General features: G+C 42.7%; 1 protein-coding gene across 4 annotated transcripts in view; it reads right to left on the bottom strand.

Moving 5' to 3' along the window:
• Nucleotides 1-11,309: 11,309 nt before the first annotated feature.
• LMLN (leishmanolysin like peptidase) overlaps nt 11,310-18,032 on the bottom strand; it is a 93,654-nt gene continuing 86,931 nt past the window's right edge. For 3 of the 4 annotated variants that reach the window (XR_006965625.1, XR_006965626.1, XR_006965627.1), the window contains 2 exons: nt 15,990-16,060; nt 11,310-11,398 (listed from right to left, as the gene is read on the bottom strand). Coding sequence is in view for 1 of the 4 variants with exons in the window: in XM_047098946.1 (XP_046954902.1) it covers nt 16,050-16,060 (11 nt within the window). In the remaining 3 variants the exon portion in view is untranslated. Of the gene's footprint in view, nt 11,399-15,672; nt 16,061-18,032 lie in introns of those variants that run through there. The other variant, XM_047098946.1, reaches the window with a different exon arrangement.

Below are 18,032 nucleotides of genomic sequence, written 5' to 3'. Positions count from 1 at the left end.
TCATTTTGGAGGTCTTTGGAATTTAAATGTCTGTATGGATTCCCTATAAGTACACTATTAAATTTCATTTTCTCCTGTTAATCTGTTTCGTGTCAATTTGATTCTTAGTCCCGTTAGAAGGACCTTTGAGGGGACAGGAATTCTTGCTCCTCAACAGATCATTTAGCAGTGAGCTGCCAGGAGGTTAAGAGGCTGGATGGAATGAGCTTTGAATGAACTTTGTGACGTTCTCATATAGAGAAACTAAGGCACCGAGGCAGGGACTAAGTCAATTGGACACAGTATATCTGTGACCCTGGCAAGTCAGGAGCTAGAGGTCCCAATTCCTAGTCTACTTTCAGGATACCAAAGAACTATTTCCAGTCAGATTTCATTTTGGGGGGTGAGGTGGCAAAAAGGAGAATGGTGATGGCCTTTTCTGATTCTAGGAAGCAGGTCCAGAGGCCTGTAAGGCCATAGTCAAAGGCGATAGTCCTATTTGTCATCACTCTGAATTATATCTGGGCTGTATGCATGGAGCTGACTGATGACTCATATAAAGCTTGGAGACTTTGGCATCTCCTTTACCTAGGTACAGTCAAGATTTTCTCTTGTGTTTTTTTTTTCTTTAATTTTTTTAATGTATTTTGAGAGAGAGAGAGATAGCAGGGTAGGGGCAGAGAGAGAGTGAGAGAGAGAGAGAGAGAGAGAGAGAGAGAGAGATAGCAGGGTAGGGGCAGAGAGTGAGAGAGAGAGAGAGAGAGAATCCCAAGCAGGGATTCTAGATAACGGGGCTCGATCTCGTGACTAAAATCATGTGAGCCAAAATCAAGAGTTGGACGCTTAACTGACTGAGACACCCAAGTGCCCCAAGATTTTCTCGTTTTGCTATACTGAGTGATAATTGTGATTCCATCTTACTTGAATGGAGTGTGTTCTGGGGACAAGGGAGAGAGTGCTGCTTTGCACATTGTAAGTCAAGGCTGACCCTTCTATGACTATTGTTGCGTATTGGGTAAGTGCCTGTCTTCTGAGTTTCTTAGAGGGTGCAGAGGAGGAAAATTCCAATGATAAAACAAAAGCAATGACTCTCAATGAGATAAAGATGTTCTCAGGCAGCCTGAGTGAAACTCTTCATGCTGAAACCTGCTGCTGGTACCTTGCCCCCAATCCCAGTCAGTTTGTCAAGTTCTGAGCTACTGCTGCAGGCCTCAAAATCCAGCCTCCAAGGCTAGAAGATTAAGGAGATGCCCTGAGGGTTAAGGCCTTTGGCATGTGTCTTCATCAAAAATATGATCTTGGGTTCACATGGAGTGTTTTTGATGCCACAAGACCAGATCAATTCTAGAAGAACTTGGCCTTTGAGAACAGGTGTCATAAAGCAAAGATGTCCTGCTCATTTTTCTTCAAACATTTAAGAAATATTTATTAGGCACCTACTAATTGTGGCAGGAAATGTTCTCTGTCCTGGGACACATCAGTGAACTAAATTTACAGACAGAAATCTCTGCTCCATAGGCTTACATTCTTGTGGGGATGGATGAGCCCCATGAAAATTTTCACAACTTCTTTGTCACTTCCTGTCCTGTTCCTGTCATCTCCTCCAGAGATAATCTGGGAAAACCAGATGAGACTCATCATACACTTATTTTGAGCTACCTTGGGAGAAGTCATATGATGGAGGAGGGCTGCTGTGGGTCTGAGATTATGCACAGGTTTGAATTGTCTAGTGAGACAGAGAAACTAAAGGAACCCCATGAAAAACTGCTTTCTTCACTCCTTTCCCTGCTTCTGTTCTTGCTAGAATCTGCACCCTACCCCCTTACATATGCCTCACAGAACAGGTAATGTATGTCCTCCTTGTAAAGGTCAAGGAGTTAATGATCTCTTTGGAGTCTTCCAGCACAATAGATAACATCTAAGGAGTGACCAGGTAGGGTCATCATGAACCCGTTTTCCAAGACCACTGACTCATCAAGACCTGACTCCAGGGCATAAGTGACCTATGAAGAACATTTAAACACTCCTCTTTGTTCCTGGATGACTGAGAAGATATGTGCACCAGACCACAATCCTAAATAAAAACTCCAGACCCCAAGCAAGGATGAAACTCACTCACCTTTTCAGAGAGTCTCCAGGACACTCTGTATCTTCACTCTCTCCATGTCTTCAATAAACTCTATTCTCACTTCCTCTTGCCTCACCCTTGATTTCTATCCTGTGCAAAGCCAAGGACCCTCTTGGCTGGTCCTGTGGTACCTTCTCTGGGTCCTTGAACCCGGCCAGCCTATATCATCTAGCTTTTTATTTATTTTTTTACTGCTTATTGCTCACACTTTTGAATGGCATTGTCTTGCCAAGAATGACACAAGCTCCATTTTAACCAATGAGCTTGGGGTTTGAGGCCTAATATGGGCAACATTTTATAAGTCTATGGAGCAACCAACACCCCCAGATTTTTCTGGTCACCCTCCTTGCATTTCCAAAGCTGAACCAAGAAATTAGCTTTGACTGGGGTCTTGCACACCCACAGGCCTCACCCTTGTAATGTAAATAGTTGCCAGAGACCCTGCCCAAGAGTCTGGCTGCACAGTCCAGAGTGAAGACACAGACTCTGGGGGGCAGAGTTTGGTTAATTGCTAAGTTATTTTTTTTTTTTAGAAAGAGAGAATGTGTGAGTGGGGGAAAGGAGCAGAAGGAGAAAGGGAGAGAGACACAGAGAGAGAGAGAGACAGAGAAAGAGAGAGAGAGAATCTTAAGCAGGCTCCATGCTCAGGTCAAAGCCTGACTTGGGCATGATCCCATAACTATGGGATCATGACCAGAGCTGAAATCAAGAGTCAACAAACTGGGGCGCCTGAGTGGCGCAGTCGGTTAAGCGTCCGACTTCAGCCAGGTCACGATCTCGCGGTCCGTGAGTTCGAGCCCCGCGTCAGGCTCTGGGCTGATGGCTCAGAGCCTGGAGCCTGCTTCCGATTCTGTGTCTCCCTCTCTCTCTGCCCCTCGCCCGTTCATGCTCTGTCTCTCTCTGTCCCAAAAATAAATAAACGTTGAAAAAAAAAAAATTTAAAAAAAAAAAATAAAAAAAAATAAAAAAAAATAAAAAAAGAAAAGAGTCAACAAACTGAGTCACTCATGTACCCCCTAAATTATTTCTTGCGTAATTATTTATTAAGCACCCTTGGTTTAGGTACTAGGGATGTAAGAGTGAACTTTAATGGATAAAGAGTCCTGGTCTTCATGGAAGTGACAGGTCATTGAGGGTGTGGGAAGGGTGTGGGGAGAAAAGATAAACAATGATGCTCATCAATCTCTTCTACAAATAGCACTTTTCAAATTCCAGTGTGCAATCCAATTACTTGGAGAGCTTATTAGAGCAGATTGCTGGGCTCCATGCCCAGAAACTGATTCAGTAGGTTTATGGTGGAGTCAAAGAATTTGCATTTCTAGCAAATTCTCAGGTGATACTACTTAAAATGTACTTTGCACAAATCATAGAAATCCAAGGTCACTACCTATAAGATGAAGGATTTAGTACCTTATGTGCTCCTCTAAGTATGGTTCCCCAGACTCCCTGGTGATCTTTATGAAAAGTACAGAAAGAAGTGGATTCTTGGTCCCTCCCCTAAAGGGAAGTTGTTCAGCTAATGAAAAAGAAGGGATTACTTACATATAGAGAAATGACCATGTGTTGCTATGTTAAAACCTTGAAGGAATTAAATATTGATGAGAAATAATACATTGATTGAACTAAAGGTGTTTACAATAATAATATTCAATGTTATGAGGTGGAGTTCATACACTATTGGTATGAGCATAAATAGAAATGTGTAACAAAAGCTATATTATCTTTTTAATGTTTATTTATTTGGGGGGGGGAGGGGCAGAGAGAGAAGGAGAGAAAGAGAATCCCAAGCAGGCTCTGAGCTGCCAGCACAGAGCCCGATGCAGGGCTCGAACACATGAGCTGTGAGATCATGACCTGAGCCAAAACCAAAATTCAGTGACACAACCGACTGAGCCGCCCAGGCACTCCATACCAAAATTCTTTACAATAATGCTTTTAATTCAGTAATTCCTCATTTGAAAATTTGTATTAACTAACTAACAGGCAGTAAGAAACAATAGATCTCTGGGGCACCTGGGTGGTTCAGTTGGTTAAGCATCCAACTTCTGCTCAGGTCATGATCTCGTGGTCTGTGAGTTCCAGCCCTGCTGAGCTGACAGCTCAGAGCCTGAAGCCTGCTTAGGATTCTCTGTCTCCCTCTCTCTGCCCCTCCCCAACTCATCCTCTCCCTCTCTCTCTCAAAAAATAAAAAAAAGGAAAAAAGAAATAATAGAGCTCATATACCATCTACCCAATTTCCTCCAATGTTAACATCTCACAAACTATAGTACAATATCACCCAGGATACTGACATCAACATAATCCATAGATCTTGTTCAGATATCCCATTTTACTTGTACTTATTTATGCATGTGTATATGCATATGTGTGTATTTAGAGATAAACAGTTTTATCACATTGTATAGGTTTGTGTGTCCATCACCAGTCAAGATACAGAACAATTCCATCATCACAAAGTTAAATTATTTTGCTGTTTTATAACCACACTTACCTTGCAATGTCATAAATATTTAGCTATAAGTATGTTTCTTGTAGTAATCTTTTTAATAGGTAAAAAAAAAATAGCTTCAATATTCATTAATAGGATATTGATTACATTAATTAATGCATATCCATAAAATAAAATTACACGGGCACCTGTGTGGCTCAGTCAGTTAGGCATCTAATTCTTGATCTCAGCTCAGGTCATGATCTCACAGTTCATTGGTTTGAGCCCCACGTTGGGCTCTGTGCTGACAGCACAGTGTCTGCCTGGGAGTCTGTCTCTCTCCTTCTCTCTCCCCCTCCCCTGCTCTTTCTCTCAAAACAAATAAATAAACTTAAAAAAAAAAAACAAACAAACCATACAAACCTTAAGTTTGATAGCACATTATCCAGCGACTTACAAAGAGGTTTATAATATATTCAGTAAAAATAATCTTGCAAGTGTATTTTTATTTTCTCCTTTTTCACTTGTTCATATTTTCTGATAGTTTTATAATTACCACATATTACTCAAAAATTGTTTTATTGTGGTAAAATATACATAACATTTTGAACGTACGGTTCAATGGTATTAAATACATTCACATTGTTGTGAAACCATCACCACTATCCATCTCCAGGACTTTTTCATCATCCCATACAAAAACTCTGTACCCATTAAACAGTAACTCTCCATTCCCCTCTCCCTCCAGATCCCAGCAAACACTGTTCTAGTTTCTGTCTCTGGGTATTTTACTACTCCAGGCACCTCATGTAAGTGAAATCATATGATATTGTCCTTTTGTGACTGGCTTATTTCACTTAACATAACATCTTCAAGTTTCATCCATGTTGGAGCATGTATGTGATGCCACACTGATTAGTAATCCACAGGCTACCATTAAATACAAAGTCACTTATAGTAAGCCTCATATTTGTGAGATTTTTGCATATTTTTAACCGTGAATTGCAACGCCAAAGGTAAGTCAAGTCTGAAGTACCAAGGCTAAACCATCTTTTGTACTGAATTTGGTGGGGGTGACCTGGTAGAAGGAAGGTTAGTTTAGGCCGGGGAAATGACATTCATGAGGACTGAAAAGTGGAGACCCACACAACACAAGTGGTGACAAGAAGCCAATCCACCTGGCTATGCTCAGGAGCCTGAGCAGGGTAATACTGAGAAAAACACAGAAGATGCTACGGTTTGAATGTTTGTGTTACCCCCAAATTAATATGTTGAAAATCCTAATGCCAGGGGCGCCTAGCCTAGGTGGCTCAGTTGGTTAAGCAACCGACTTCAGCTCAGGTCATGATCTCGCAGTCCATGAGTTCAAGCCCTGCGTCGGGCTCTGTGCTGATAGCTCAGAGCCTGGAGCCTGCTTCAGATTCTGTGTCTCCCTCTTTGCCCCTCCCCCACTCACACTCTGTCTCTCTCTCTCTCAAAGAATAAATAAACATTAAAAAAAAATTTAGAAAATCCTAATGCCCGATGTAATGGTATTAGGAGGTGTCCTTTAGGAGGTGCTTAGGTCATGGGGGTGGAGCACTCATGATTGGGATTTGTGCTCTTATAAGATAATGCTCCCCTTATAAGAGATATCTCAGAGAGATCCCTCATCCCTTCTGCCATCTGGGGATACAAATAGAAGTCTGTGACCTGGAAGAGGGCCCTCACCCTACCAGGCCAGCACCCTGAGCTCAGACATCCAGTCTCCAGAACCATGAGAAATAAATCTATGTTGTTTGTAAGCCACCCAACCTGTGGCACTTTTGTCAAAGCAGCCTGAATGGACACATGATAAAGGCAAAGGTTGAGGGACGAAATGCACATATAAACAGTTTCAGCGTAATAAGAGATGCCATGTCAAGCCAGAGGGAATTGAAGCTGATGAGATAAAACATATTCAAATTGTTGTTTAGAGAAAGAAGTACTGCTGACTTGTGCAGTTTGGATGGCAGGAGGCCGAGACAGGCATGCAGGGGAGGCACAACCTTTCCAGTTGGGTACAGATGGGTTCAAACTTGCCCTGTGAGGCTCACTGAGGCACCCACTGTCTACTGTACCAGTCAGGATTTGTTGTGTAGACTGTATGCCTAGTTGAGAGAAGGAAACTGAATGTAACAAAAGGAAACTGTCAGAAAATGGAGCAGTCAGGGGAGGTCAGGATGAAGTGGAGCCTGGAGAACTTAGGAGAACCTTGCTTTTATGACCGTTGTTTGGGATTGAAGTAAAGGCAAAACCCAGGACAGATGCTGCAGCCTAGCTGGTGAGTCATGCCCTGAACACCGACTAGAGTCAAGAAGCTAGGGTGGGAGTTTACCTGCCTAGTCTTGTTCTGGTTCCTTGATATCTTCTTCACCATATAGTAAGAGAGTCAAAGGAGCTGAGAGCAGATGTGAAGAAGGGCTGGTGTTTAAGAAGAGATCCATGGGGACAATGGGAAGCTCCCCTTTTGTTTCACCCCAACCAGCCCAAGGTTATAATCCTGGCCTGGGGAATAGCTATCAGAATGGACAGGAAAAGGCAGACTCAGAGACGGGGAAAAACCACAAGATTAACAAAACATCTCACAGGGTGAAGGACTTTGGAAGCTACCTAAGGTCAACTTCTCATCTAAAGAAAATGATTACTAACATTCTTGAGGACCTCCTTCACATTAGGCTGTTCTAACTGCTTTAAATGTGAGTCTTTTGATCCCCTCCAGAGTCTTAGGGACATTATGACCCCTGTTTAGAGATGAGGCAGCAGAGGTTAGGCAGCCTGCCTGAGGCAGCAGATGGTGAGTGGTAGAATCTGGATCAGAACCTAGGTAGGTGCTCCATCAACACCTGTAGGTTGGCCATCAAGCAATTCTACTTTCTTTTAGGTATGAATATTTCTAGAGTCCAACTGCCCACTGAACTTCTATTCCCACATTCCTCCACTTATGCACAAAGGACAGAGCAAAATATTTCTTTCTGTTCCTATGCAGTATCCTTTTGGGTGACTAGGAACCTCTTTCTTGTACTCTGTCATTTTTCTACACTTCTGCCCATGCCCAACCTCAGGAGCCCACCCAGCTTCATCCCATCATATCATCTGTATTCAGGCCAGCAAGGGCCCATCTGCCCCTCATGTCTGAGACTGCCAAGTCCCCTTGTCCTGGTCCTCATATTATTTCTTTTTTTAATGTTTTTTAAAATATTTTATTATTTATTTTTGAGAGACAGAGCACAAGTCGGGGAGGAGCAGAGAGAGAGGGAGACACAGAATCCAAAGCAGGCTCCAGGCTCTGAGTTGTTAGCACAGAGCCTGATGTGGGGCTCAAACTCACAAACTACAAGATCATGACCTGAGCCAAAGTCAGATGCTTAACCAACTGAGCCACCCTGGTGCCCCATCTTTTTTTTTTAATGTTTATTTATTTATTTTGAGAGAGAGTGAATGGGGAAGAGGCAGAGAAAGAGGGAGAGAGAAAATCCCAAGCAGGCTCCATGCTGCCAGTGCAGAGACCAACACGGGGCTCGAACCCAGAAAACACAAAGTATGAGATCATGACCTGAGCCGAAACCAAGGGTTGGATGCTTAACTGACTGAGCCACCCAGCCACCCCACGGTCCTGATTCTTAACAGCAGAAGGGCCATTTAAAAGATAAACCTCTGTCTTGCTAATATCGCTTACCCTGGTTAGAAGAAAAGGAATGACCCAAACAGTCTGAAACTGGGGCCCTCTAGGCTGAAAATGAAAGTGCTAGGTACACTAAAGAAGTATATTATTATTTAAGGCAATATTATGAGTTCAGGTCTCTGGTTGGCCCATAGGGGAATTAATAAACTCTTCTTTGCCATCAGCAGCCTTCAGATTTCATGTTACGGGTGCTGGGAAACCAGGTTTCAAATACATTCAAAGTGGATAGCACATGATTCCAGTGGGCCTAGGGTCATTCAACAGAGGTGCTGGTATGTACACATTTGAGGCTTAGCAAGCTGTTTCCCTAAGATTCTTAGAGCAATTGAGAATGTCTTTTTGTTGAAATCCTCCTCCTCCTGGCAGGAATGAGAATGGAAAGAGCAAGTAGATGAGACAGGGACAGAGAACTCCAAATGACTGCACCTACCCCATGGCACAAACTCTAATCCTCAAAATTTCCTTATGTTCAGCAGAAATGCATTTTGGATTGAGTCTGCACTTTGAAGCCCACAGAGAAACGACCTTCTCTTCCCAATGACAACCCTTTCTGAAGGAGAAAAAAATCCCCATTTCCTTTACATATATGTGTGTGTTCATTCTACAATGCCACTTTCCAGGCCTCCATCATCCTGATCATCCTGCTCTGACTTATTCAAGTTTGCCAAAATACTTTTTAAAATATGGCACCAAGAATTGAAAGATTATTTCCCCAGGGTAGTTAATGCTGCATACATAATGTCTGAACAAGGCAGGAGGAGACAAGAAATGGAAGTGATTTTAAGGAAGTGAGCTTGAGGACTGGAAAGATGTTATTGAAAAACTGCACATAGTGGTTCAGATGTAAGATAATTTGGGGGTGGCGATGTTTCCTGGTGGAAACAGGAAATATAGTCCTGAAGGGAGAAGAGATTAGGACTGGAGGTATAAAGAGTCTTCAGCCTAGATGTAAGCAGTGGGAGCTAATCCAATGAAGAAGGGGAAAACTCCCATTTGTGGAGGACAAGGATAATGAGGCTGTGCCAGACATTTTCCCAGGGTTAATGCCATCTAGTCTGCACAATTTTGTCAGGAATCAGCCATCAGGAGGGAGAGTGAGGCTGATAAAACCTAAGTAACTTTCCCAGGGCCACTCAACCACTAAGTGAAAGGGCTGGGACTCCAACTTGGGTGAGTTGTCAGGGAGTGTGATGAGAGCCTCAAGAACTTGTTCCCAAACCAAAGGAGTCAAGTATGAATTGCTGACGAGCACAAGTGCATGAAGGTTTCCTAGGTGGTCTGTGGACTAAGTACAGATTTAGTGCTTATGAAATAATAGTCTACAGTTTGCTGGGAGGCTGGGTAGCACAGAGCTTAATGGTTAGGAATACAGGCTGTAAAGAGACCTGGCTTCAAATCGTAGCTTTGCCCTTTGTGTATTGTGCATTCATGGGAAAATTTCTCTACTTTTCTACCTTTAGTTTCTTTGTCTATAAAAGGCTATGAATAATACCAACTTTGTAGCATTGTTACAAGGACTAAATGAGATCTAGTTTGCAATGGATATTTTCATATATCTCTTTAAGTAAAATATATATGAAGAGTATATATGAGAAATGCTTACGTCATAAGCATTCAACAAAAGATAGTTATTTCTATGTAAATTATTCATTTGTCTTTGGCACTCAACATTGAGCCCCTTTTTATTTTAATTTTTCTTAATGTTTACTTTTTTAAACAATTTTTTAACATTTATTCAGTTTTGAGAGGGGGCAGGGGCAGAGAGAGGGAGACACAGAATTCAAAACAGGCTCCAGGCTCAGACCTGTCAGCACAGAGCCTGACGCAGGGCTTAAACTCACAAACCGTGAGATCATGACCTAAGCCGAAGTTGGTAGCTTAACTGACTGAGCCACCAGGCATCCTGAGCCCCTTTATAAAATGGAGAACGAGGGGTGCTGGGGTGGCTCAGTCAGTTAAGCATCCAACTCTTGATTTCTGCTCGGGTCATGATCTGATGGTTTGTAGGGTGAGCCCTGTGTTGGGCTCTGCGCTGACAGTCTGGAGCCTGCTTGGGATTCTCTCTGTGCCTCCTCTCTGCCCCTCCCACATGCTCTCTCTCTCTAAATAAATAAATAAACTTAAGAAAAATTAAAATGGAAGGTAGCCTGGGTGGCTCACTCAGTTAAGCGTCTGACTTCAGCTCAAGTCATGATCTCGCGGTTTGTGAGTTCAAGCCCCGAGTCAGGCTCCGTGCTGACAGCTTGGAGCCCGGAGCCAACTTCCGATTCTGTGTCTCCCTCTCTCTCTCTCTGCCCCCCCACCGGTCATGCTCTGTCTCTGTCTCAAAAATAAATAAACATTAAAAAACAAAAAAGAAAGAAAAATTAAAATGGAGAATGAGGGGTGCCTGGGTGGCTTAGTCAGTTGAGTATCTGACTCGATTTTGGCTCAGGTCATGATTCCAGGGTTGTAGCAGTAACCTCTGTGTTGGGCTCCATGCTGAATGTAGAGCTTGCTTTCTCTTTCTACCCCTCTCCCCTGCTCATACTCTCTCTCTAAAATATAAATTAATTAATAAATAAATAAATTAAAATTAATTAAAAAATAAAAAATAAAATAAAATGGAGAATGAGTGTGGTAGATTATAATGTGTCACCTTGGCTTAGCTTGAGCTACTTTTCCCAAAATTCCCTTCTGTGTGTGTTAGAAGATCCATGAGAGGGGCGCCTGGGTGGCGCAGTCGGTTAAGCGTCCGACTTCAGCCAGGTCACGATCTCGCGGTCCGTGAGTTCGAGCCCCGCGTCATGCTCTGGGGGGATGGCTCGGAGCCTGGAGCCTGTTTCCGATTCTGTGTCTCGCTCTCTCTCTGCCCCTCCCCCGTTCATGCTCTGTCTCTCTCTGTCCCAAAAATAAATAAAAACGTTGAAAAAAAATTAAAAAAAAAAAAAGAAGATCCATGAGAGATTCTTGTGGCAGAGATCCTAGAGACTGAGGGCAGAAGTGAAGTTAACAGCCATTTTTGTAGCTTACACACATTGTCATCTATTGGCTGGCTCACCTTGCTGCTGTGAAGATGCAGTCAGGCCTACGACTGCTCCAGCTTCCTGAGTCCTCCTCCAGCATCTACGGCTCCTGGGCCAGGTGTGTGTGTTTAGCTCTCTGATAAGGGTCCCAGCTTCTGCAGGATGATAACACCGTCAAGGTTGGAGGCAACAAAGACTGTCACGGTTTTATTTCATTTTTAGGGTCCAGCTTGTGCTTGCTCTCTTCTTCCTTAGATTGGGCTTCTCTTCCCCACTGCCTGCCTGCTGACTATATTTATCTCCTAGTTAGGGTTGCCAGATTTAGCAAATAAAAATATAGGATGCTCAGTCAAATTAATTTCAGATAAGCAACAAACAATTTTTTAGTGTATATTTATCTGTAATTCACATCTGACTGGGCATTCTGTTTTTGTTTGTTTGTTTGCTAATTCTGGCAACCCTAAGAGCAGAAGAGTAAGTGATTAGAGAAAGAGGATTGCTGGGCAGAATCCCACTGAGGATAGTGACTGAGTTTACAATTACACCATTTAATACCCAGCTGAGTGCTTTTCTCCAGCAGGGCTCAGCTGCCCAGGTGCAGGTAAGGCCTAGATAATTAAGTTCATTCAGAGTTAGGACTTTTATCAGGTGGATGTTGGTAAAAAGCACAAGACAGTTTAGGGCAGAAGTTTGCAAACTTGAGTTTGCCACAGCGTCACTCAGAAGACTTTGTCAGAACACAGACTGCAGGGTTCCACCCCTGAAGTTTCTGATTCAGTTGGTCTGAGGTAGGACCCAAGAATGCACACTTCTAATGAGTGCTGCTGGTCTAGGGACCACACCTTAAGACCCACTGGAGTAGAATGAAATGGGAGACCATGAGACCTAAAAGTAGATAAAGGGAGGGAAGGACAATGGAGGGGCTGATGGGCAGAGTGTATTCCTGCTCTTCACTGTGGGCAGAAGACTGGCGACTTTGGAGGGGTTGTTTGTTCCACCTCCTTCAGTCTATTCTTTGCTGTCTTCTAAATTTGACTATATATGTACTAACTCTGTCCTTCCTCTGACACTGGCATCTGCCTCCTTTTTAACCAGGGAATTTTTGAGAACTCTGGTGTCATGACCCTGGTGTCCAGTGTGATCTATGAGAAGCTGGGCATTAAAACAAATGCACTGATGGAGGCAACATCACCACAGGGATGCAGAAGTGAAGAGCACAAGGTAACAAGATCCCACACAGAGACCTGCAGGAAGAGAGGATGAGAGAGGAAAGAAAATGGAGGGGGGAGGGGTGAAGGAGGACATGGAAAAGAGAGAGCACGATGCACAAGAAACAGAATGCACGAAGAGAAAAGCAAAACCCAAACAAAGAAAACTGCACAGAGGAAAGAGAAGTACAAATATACAAAGGTTTGGAAAGCAAAGGGGCTAACTGCCTCAGAGAGTTATCTCAAAGGGACTGAGTGATGAAGGAGAACAATGAGGCATAAAGAGCCACAGGAAAGATGAATATAATCTTGTCATCTAAACTGTATGAATATAATCTTGTCATCTAAACTGTGTGTTCTGGGACTGTTTGATCATGTTTCATGTACTCATCCTATATCCTACTTAAAAGTACACTATAGAGAACAAAATCCCCAAGTTGAGGGGATATGAGTGTATGGGTGCAGGTGTGTCATTTTTTTATTCTGTGCTTTATTACTCATGCTGTTTTCCTTTTGCATGTCTCATTTACAATGGTCTGGCAAGATAGTGAGGACCATCACCAACATCAACATCATCATCAGAATAACACAATACTGACAATAATAGCTATTATATGCCAGACACTATACTGTTTTACATATATTATCTCAATCAGTCCTTCTTTCCTTTCACAAACCCATGAGATTGGAAAATCAGCCTCCTCTTTCAGATGAGGGTATTTGCCAATAATGGGATGTGAAGCCAAGTCTCCTCCCTACATCCTCCCACCTACCCAACACTAACAGTCCAGGCCTCTTTTATGATTACATTTCTAAAATCAGGGAGGAACACTTCCACTTGGAGGTATAAGGGAAGGCTGGTCTGGAATGCCAGGAAATGTGAGGTTGAGGAAAGGGGAGGAGAAGGAGAAGTGCAAATTGTTAATCTTACCTCAAATTTACTCTGATTTTCCACATTCTTCTCTAGGGTGTAGAAATGAGAAGCAAGGGAAGACCTTTAAAGAACTGTTCAAACCCCCTACTTTGAAATCACTGTGATAGAAAATGTGGCACGTGGGGCGCCTGGGTGGCGCAGTCGGTTAAGCGTCCGACTTCAGCCAGGTCACGATCTCGCGGTCCATGAGTTCGAGCCCCGCGTCGGGTTCTGGGCTGATGGCTCGGAGCCTGGAGCCTGTTTCCGATTCTGTGTCTCCCTCTCTCTCTGCCCCTCCCCCGTTCATGCTCTGTCTCTCTCTGTCCCAAAAATAAATAAACGTTGAAAAAAAAAAAAGAAAAAGAAAATGTGGCACGGTGGATAGAGCTCTGTGGGGAACAGAAGGTATAGCAAGGGGATACTGGAGTGATTGGGGCCAGGGCTGAGTCGCTCCCAAAAAAGGGAATCTCTAAAAGCCAATGTCAATGATAGGCTAAGGGTTTCCATTCCTAACACACATAATGCACTTACTTTCATATCAGTAAGAAAAAAAGGCAAATACCTCTTGTGGAAAAATGGCCAAAATTGAATGTGCATGTCAAAAGAAGAAATACAGGTGACTAATCAACATGTGGGAAAAAAAAGGTCAACTTTATAAGCAACCAAAAAATGCCAATCAATACAGCAAATCCCCTATTGTTCCAAAAAAATTTTTACATAACATTCACTTTTGGTGATTGTGTGGAGAAATGAGTAATTTACTCCACTAGAGGGCAATTCACCTGTATGTATTCACGTTTACTTTTACTTTTTATTTTTTATTGATGTAAAATAGACATAACATAAAATTTACCATTCAACTATTTTAAGTATATAGTTCAGTGGCATTAAGCACATTCACATTGTTGTGCAACCATCACCATCATCCATCTCGAGAACCTCTTTTACCATCTCAAACTGAAACTTTGTACCCATTAAATAATAACTCTCCATTCCCCCTGTATTCACATTTTAATATGATTTATGATTACCATACCATACCAGGGAGCAGAGAAGGAGAAGCCTGAATCCTACACTAAGGTGTGGAAGTCTAAAGGCCAGGGAAAGGCTTTCTGCAACAGGTGATGCCTGGGCTGAGACTTGAGATAGAATTTAATTTGCCAAGTGTGGGTGGATGGGGGGGCAGTAAGGGCATGCTCCCTGCCCCGGTTCTAATAATGCTTCTAAGGGGCGCCTGGGTGGCTCAGTTGGTTAAGCATCCAACTTCAGCTCAGGTCATGATCTTGTGGTTCATGAGTTCCAGCCCCACATCAGGCTCTGTGCTGACAGCTCAGAGCCTGGAGCCTACTTCAGATTCTGTGTCTCCCTCTCTCTCTGCCCTGCCCCACTCATGCTCTCTTTCTCAAAAATAAATAAACGTTAAAAAAATAATTCTTCTAAGTATTTAACAATTAATCACTATGCCCTTATTTACATATGTGCATATAGACAATTTTTGCATACAAATTTCTGAATGCACAAAACTCCCACAATTTGAATTAGGCTACAGGATGGAAAGTTCTTTTCTGTTTTTTAAATTTTTTTTAGTTTCTTTAATGTATTTATTTGAGAGAAATAGAGACAGACAGACAAAGCTTGAGCGGGGGAAGGGCAGAGAGAAAGGGAGAGAGAATCCCTAGCAGGCTCTGCACTGTCAGCACAGAGCCCAACGTAGGGCTCTAACTCACAAACTGTGAGATCATGACCTGATCCACAGTCAAGAGTCAGGCACTTAACTGACCGAGTCACCCAGGCTCCTCTCTTCTTTGTAGTTTTGACCTGAGTTCCTTTTGTGATGGACATCCTTACAGTGAAGTTTTGCATATGAATTAGGCTCCATCATCTAGATTCACTCTTGTAGGGTTGGGAAGGCAGAGGTCATCTTTCAATGCCTGGCTATTTTCTGCAAGAAGTTTATAATGGAGATGCGGGGTGTTCTTCAGCAGCACTCTAGGACCTGGTCACTAGCACTGTGCATGACAGTCAGGAGAAAGTCACTGCAGCTGCAGTCAGAAAATCAGTTTCCTGATTCACCTTCCCTTCTTTGTGGAAGAGACAGCAGTTCTGATGGAGCCAAGTTCTACAGGGTTGTTCTGGAAGACATTCTTTTTTTTTTTTTTAATTTTTTTTAATGCTTTTATTTATTTTTGAGAGAGAGAGAGCAAGTGGGAGAGGGGCAGAGAGAGAGAGAGGGAGATGCAGAATCTGAAGCAGGCTCCAGGCTCTGAGCTGTCAGCACAGAGACAGATGCAGGGCTCGAACTCATGAACCGTGAGATCATGACCTGAGCCGAAGTCGGACACTCAACTGACTGAGCCACCAAGGCACCCCATTCTGGAGACATTCTTTCAGGACCAGCACAAAGCCCCCTTCTCCAGCTTTTCCAAGTGTATTGTAAACACTCATCCTGTATGAAATCACTCTCAGCTTAAAAATGGATTCTGTTTCCTGTAACTGAACCCTAATAAATCTTTAACGAATATTTTCCCTACTTTAGAATGGTGGCTATTAACTCCATTGAAAGAAAGATAAAATTTTTTCAAGCTACAGTTTGTAGAGAAGGACTCCTAGCCATAAATAACTTACCAAAGTCTTAAAGTCAGTAGTATTGGGACCCAGATCTCTCTGTTGCCAAAGCCTTTGCTCTTACTTACCACCTGTTAAAAAACAAAATTCAAATGAGTAAAATTGAGGATCTACTTGGCTTTATTAAGCAATTCATGAATCTGGCAGCATCCCATCTAACAAGTAGAGGAGAGTTCATAGGAAGGAAAATTATTAGCAGAAGAAAAGAAAGGACTGTATTAGGCAAACTGGCCTTCTGAAGGAGAAGGGCAGGTCTTATTATGCAGTTTACCTCATCTTCCTTTGGGGGATAAAGAAGGCCTAGACAGCAGATTACCTAGTAGTGCTTTTTGGAAAATTCTTGACTGACCAGTTAAAACTTAACATTTCTGGGGGAGGTTGGAACTGCAATTAGGTTAGATATTTAGCTCTGGTTTAGTGACTTGGCCTAGCTCAAGAGGCACCATTTTCGGCCTGTGGTTTTCTTTAACACACCTTATGTTGACTCCCCAAAATTCACAAACATACTGATTCACACACAAAATCTTCTCTGCATTGGTGGATAGTGTATTCAAATTGTCTTTCTTGTTCATGCTTTCTTTGTCTCTGTCTTCCAGATATGCTGTCAGGGGAAGCCAGCTAGGCATTCAGAGCATGCGTGAAGAATCACCCAGTACAGGGCCAGCTGGGTGGCTCAGTGGGTTGAGTGTCCAACTTCGGCTCAGGTCGTGATCTCGCAGTTTGTGGGTTCGAGCCCCATGTCGGGCTCTGAGCTGTCAGCATAGAGCTCGGAGCCTGCTTCAGATTCTGCATCTCCCCCCCTCTCTCTCCCTTCCCCATTCATGCTCTGTCTCTCTCTCAAAAATAAATAAACATTAAAAAAATTAAAAAAAAAAAAAGAATCACCCAGTACATAGCAGTGGATAATTCACAGAGCCGGTCCTTTAATCCAGTTTAACTACTAACACAGGGAGCCAAGGCAGAGCTGAAGCATACAGCCCCATAGGATTAGGCCAAGTTTTTGGGTTTTTTTTTGTTTTTTTAATGTTTATTTATTTTTGAGAGAGAGAGAGAGAAGTAGTGAGTGGGGGAGGGTCAGAGAGACAGGGAGACAGAATCCCAACCAGACTCCACACTATCAGCACAGAGCCTGATGTGGGGCTTGAACCCACAAACCAAGAGATCATGACCTGAGCTGAAATCAGGAGTCAGACACTTAATTGACTGAGTCACCCAGGTGCTCTAGGATTAGGACAACCTTAAAACCATACTGCTTTTCTGATGATGAGAAAGCATATGTGAACCTGGGAAAGAAGGGGGATAATTTCTGGGAAGAATTGAATTTGGGGTTTTTGTATTTGAACTCTTTTTTGGCATTGGGCCATCTTGCTTGCTTTTCTAGGGAAATGTCTTCTATGACCCTTCAAAAATCTGTTTCTGGGGCACCTGTGTGACTCAGCTGGTTAAGCATCTGACTCTTGATTTTGGCTCAGGTCATGATCTCACAGTTTGTAGGTTTCAACACCATTTTGGGCTCTGCGCAGACAATGCGGAGCCTGGTTGGGATTCTCTCCCTCTCTCTCTACCCCTCCCTTGCTCATTCTCTCTCTCTCTCTCTCTGTCTCTTTCTCTCTCTCCCCCCTCCCTCCCTCCCTCCCTTAAGCTCTCTCTCCAAATAAACTTAAAAAAAATCTGTTCCTATTGGTTTAATAAACGACACTAGAATTGAACTACTTGGAAAAAACTAAGAACACTTCCTCAGGCTAAGTGTCAAAATTAATTCCTGCTATATTAAAGGATAAAATGTAAAAATTAAAAGAACCAGAAAAAGATATAGTTGAACTGTTGAACTGGAAATAACATAAATGCCCATCAGTAGGGAAATAAATGATGCCATATTCATAATGAAGTACCATAGAATCATTACAAACTATGAGGTAAATCTAAGTTTACACACCTGGAAAGATGATTATGTTGAACCTGTAAGCAGTAAATATAAGATACTAAACAATATGAGTAGAGGAATACCATTTTTATTTTTAATAATTGTGTACTTAATCCTGT

Source organism: Lynx rufus, unplaced genomic scaffold (genome assembly GCF_022079265.1).
Source record: "Lynx rufus isolate CCGP_SWC_20201006 ecotype Redwood Valley unplaced genomic scaffold, mLynRuf1.p SCAF_5, whole genome shotgun sequence".
In the NCBI taxonomy this organism is placed as follows: Eukaryota; Metazoa; Chordata; class Mammalia; order Carnivora; family Felidae; genus Lynx; species Lynx rufus.
This window is presented reverse-complemented; position numbering and strand designations above follow the sequence as displayed.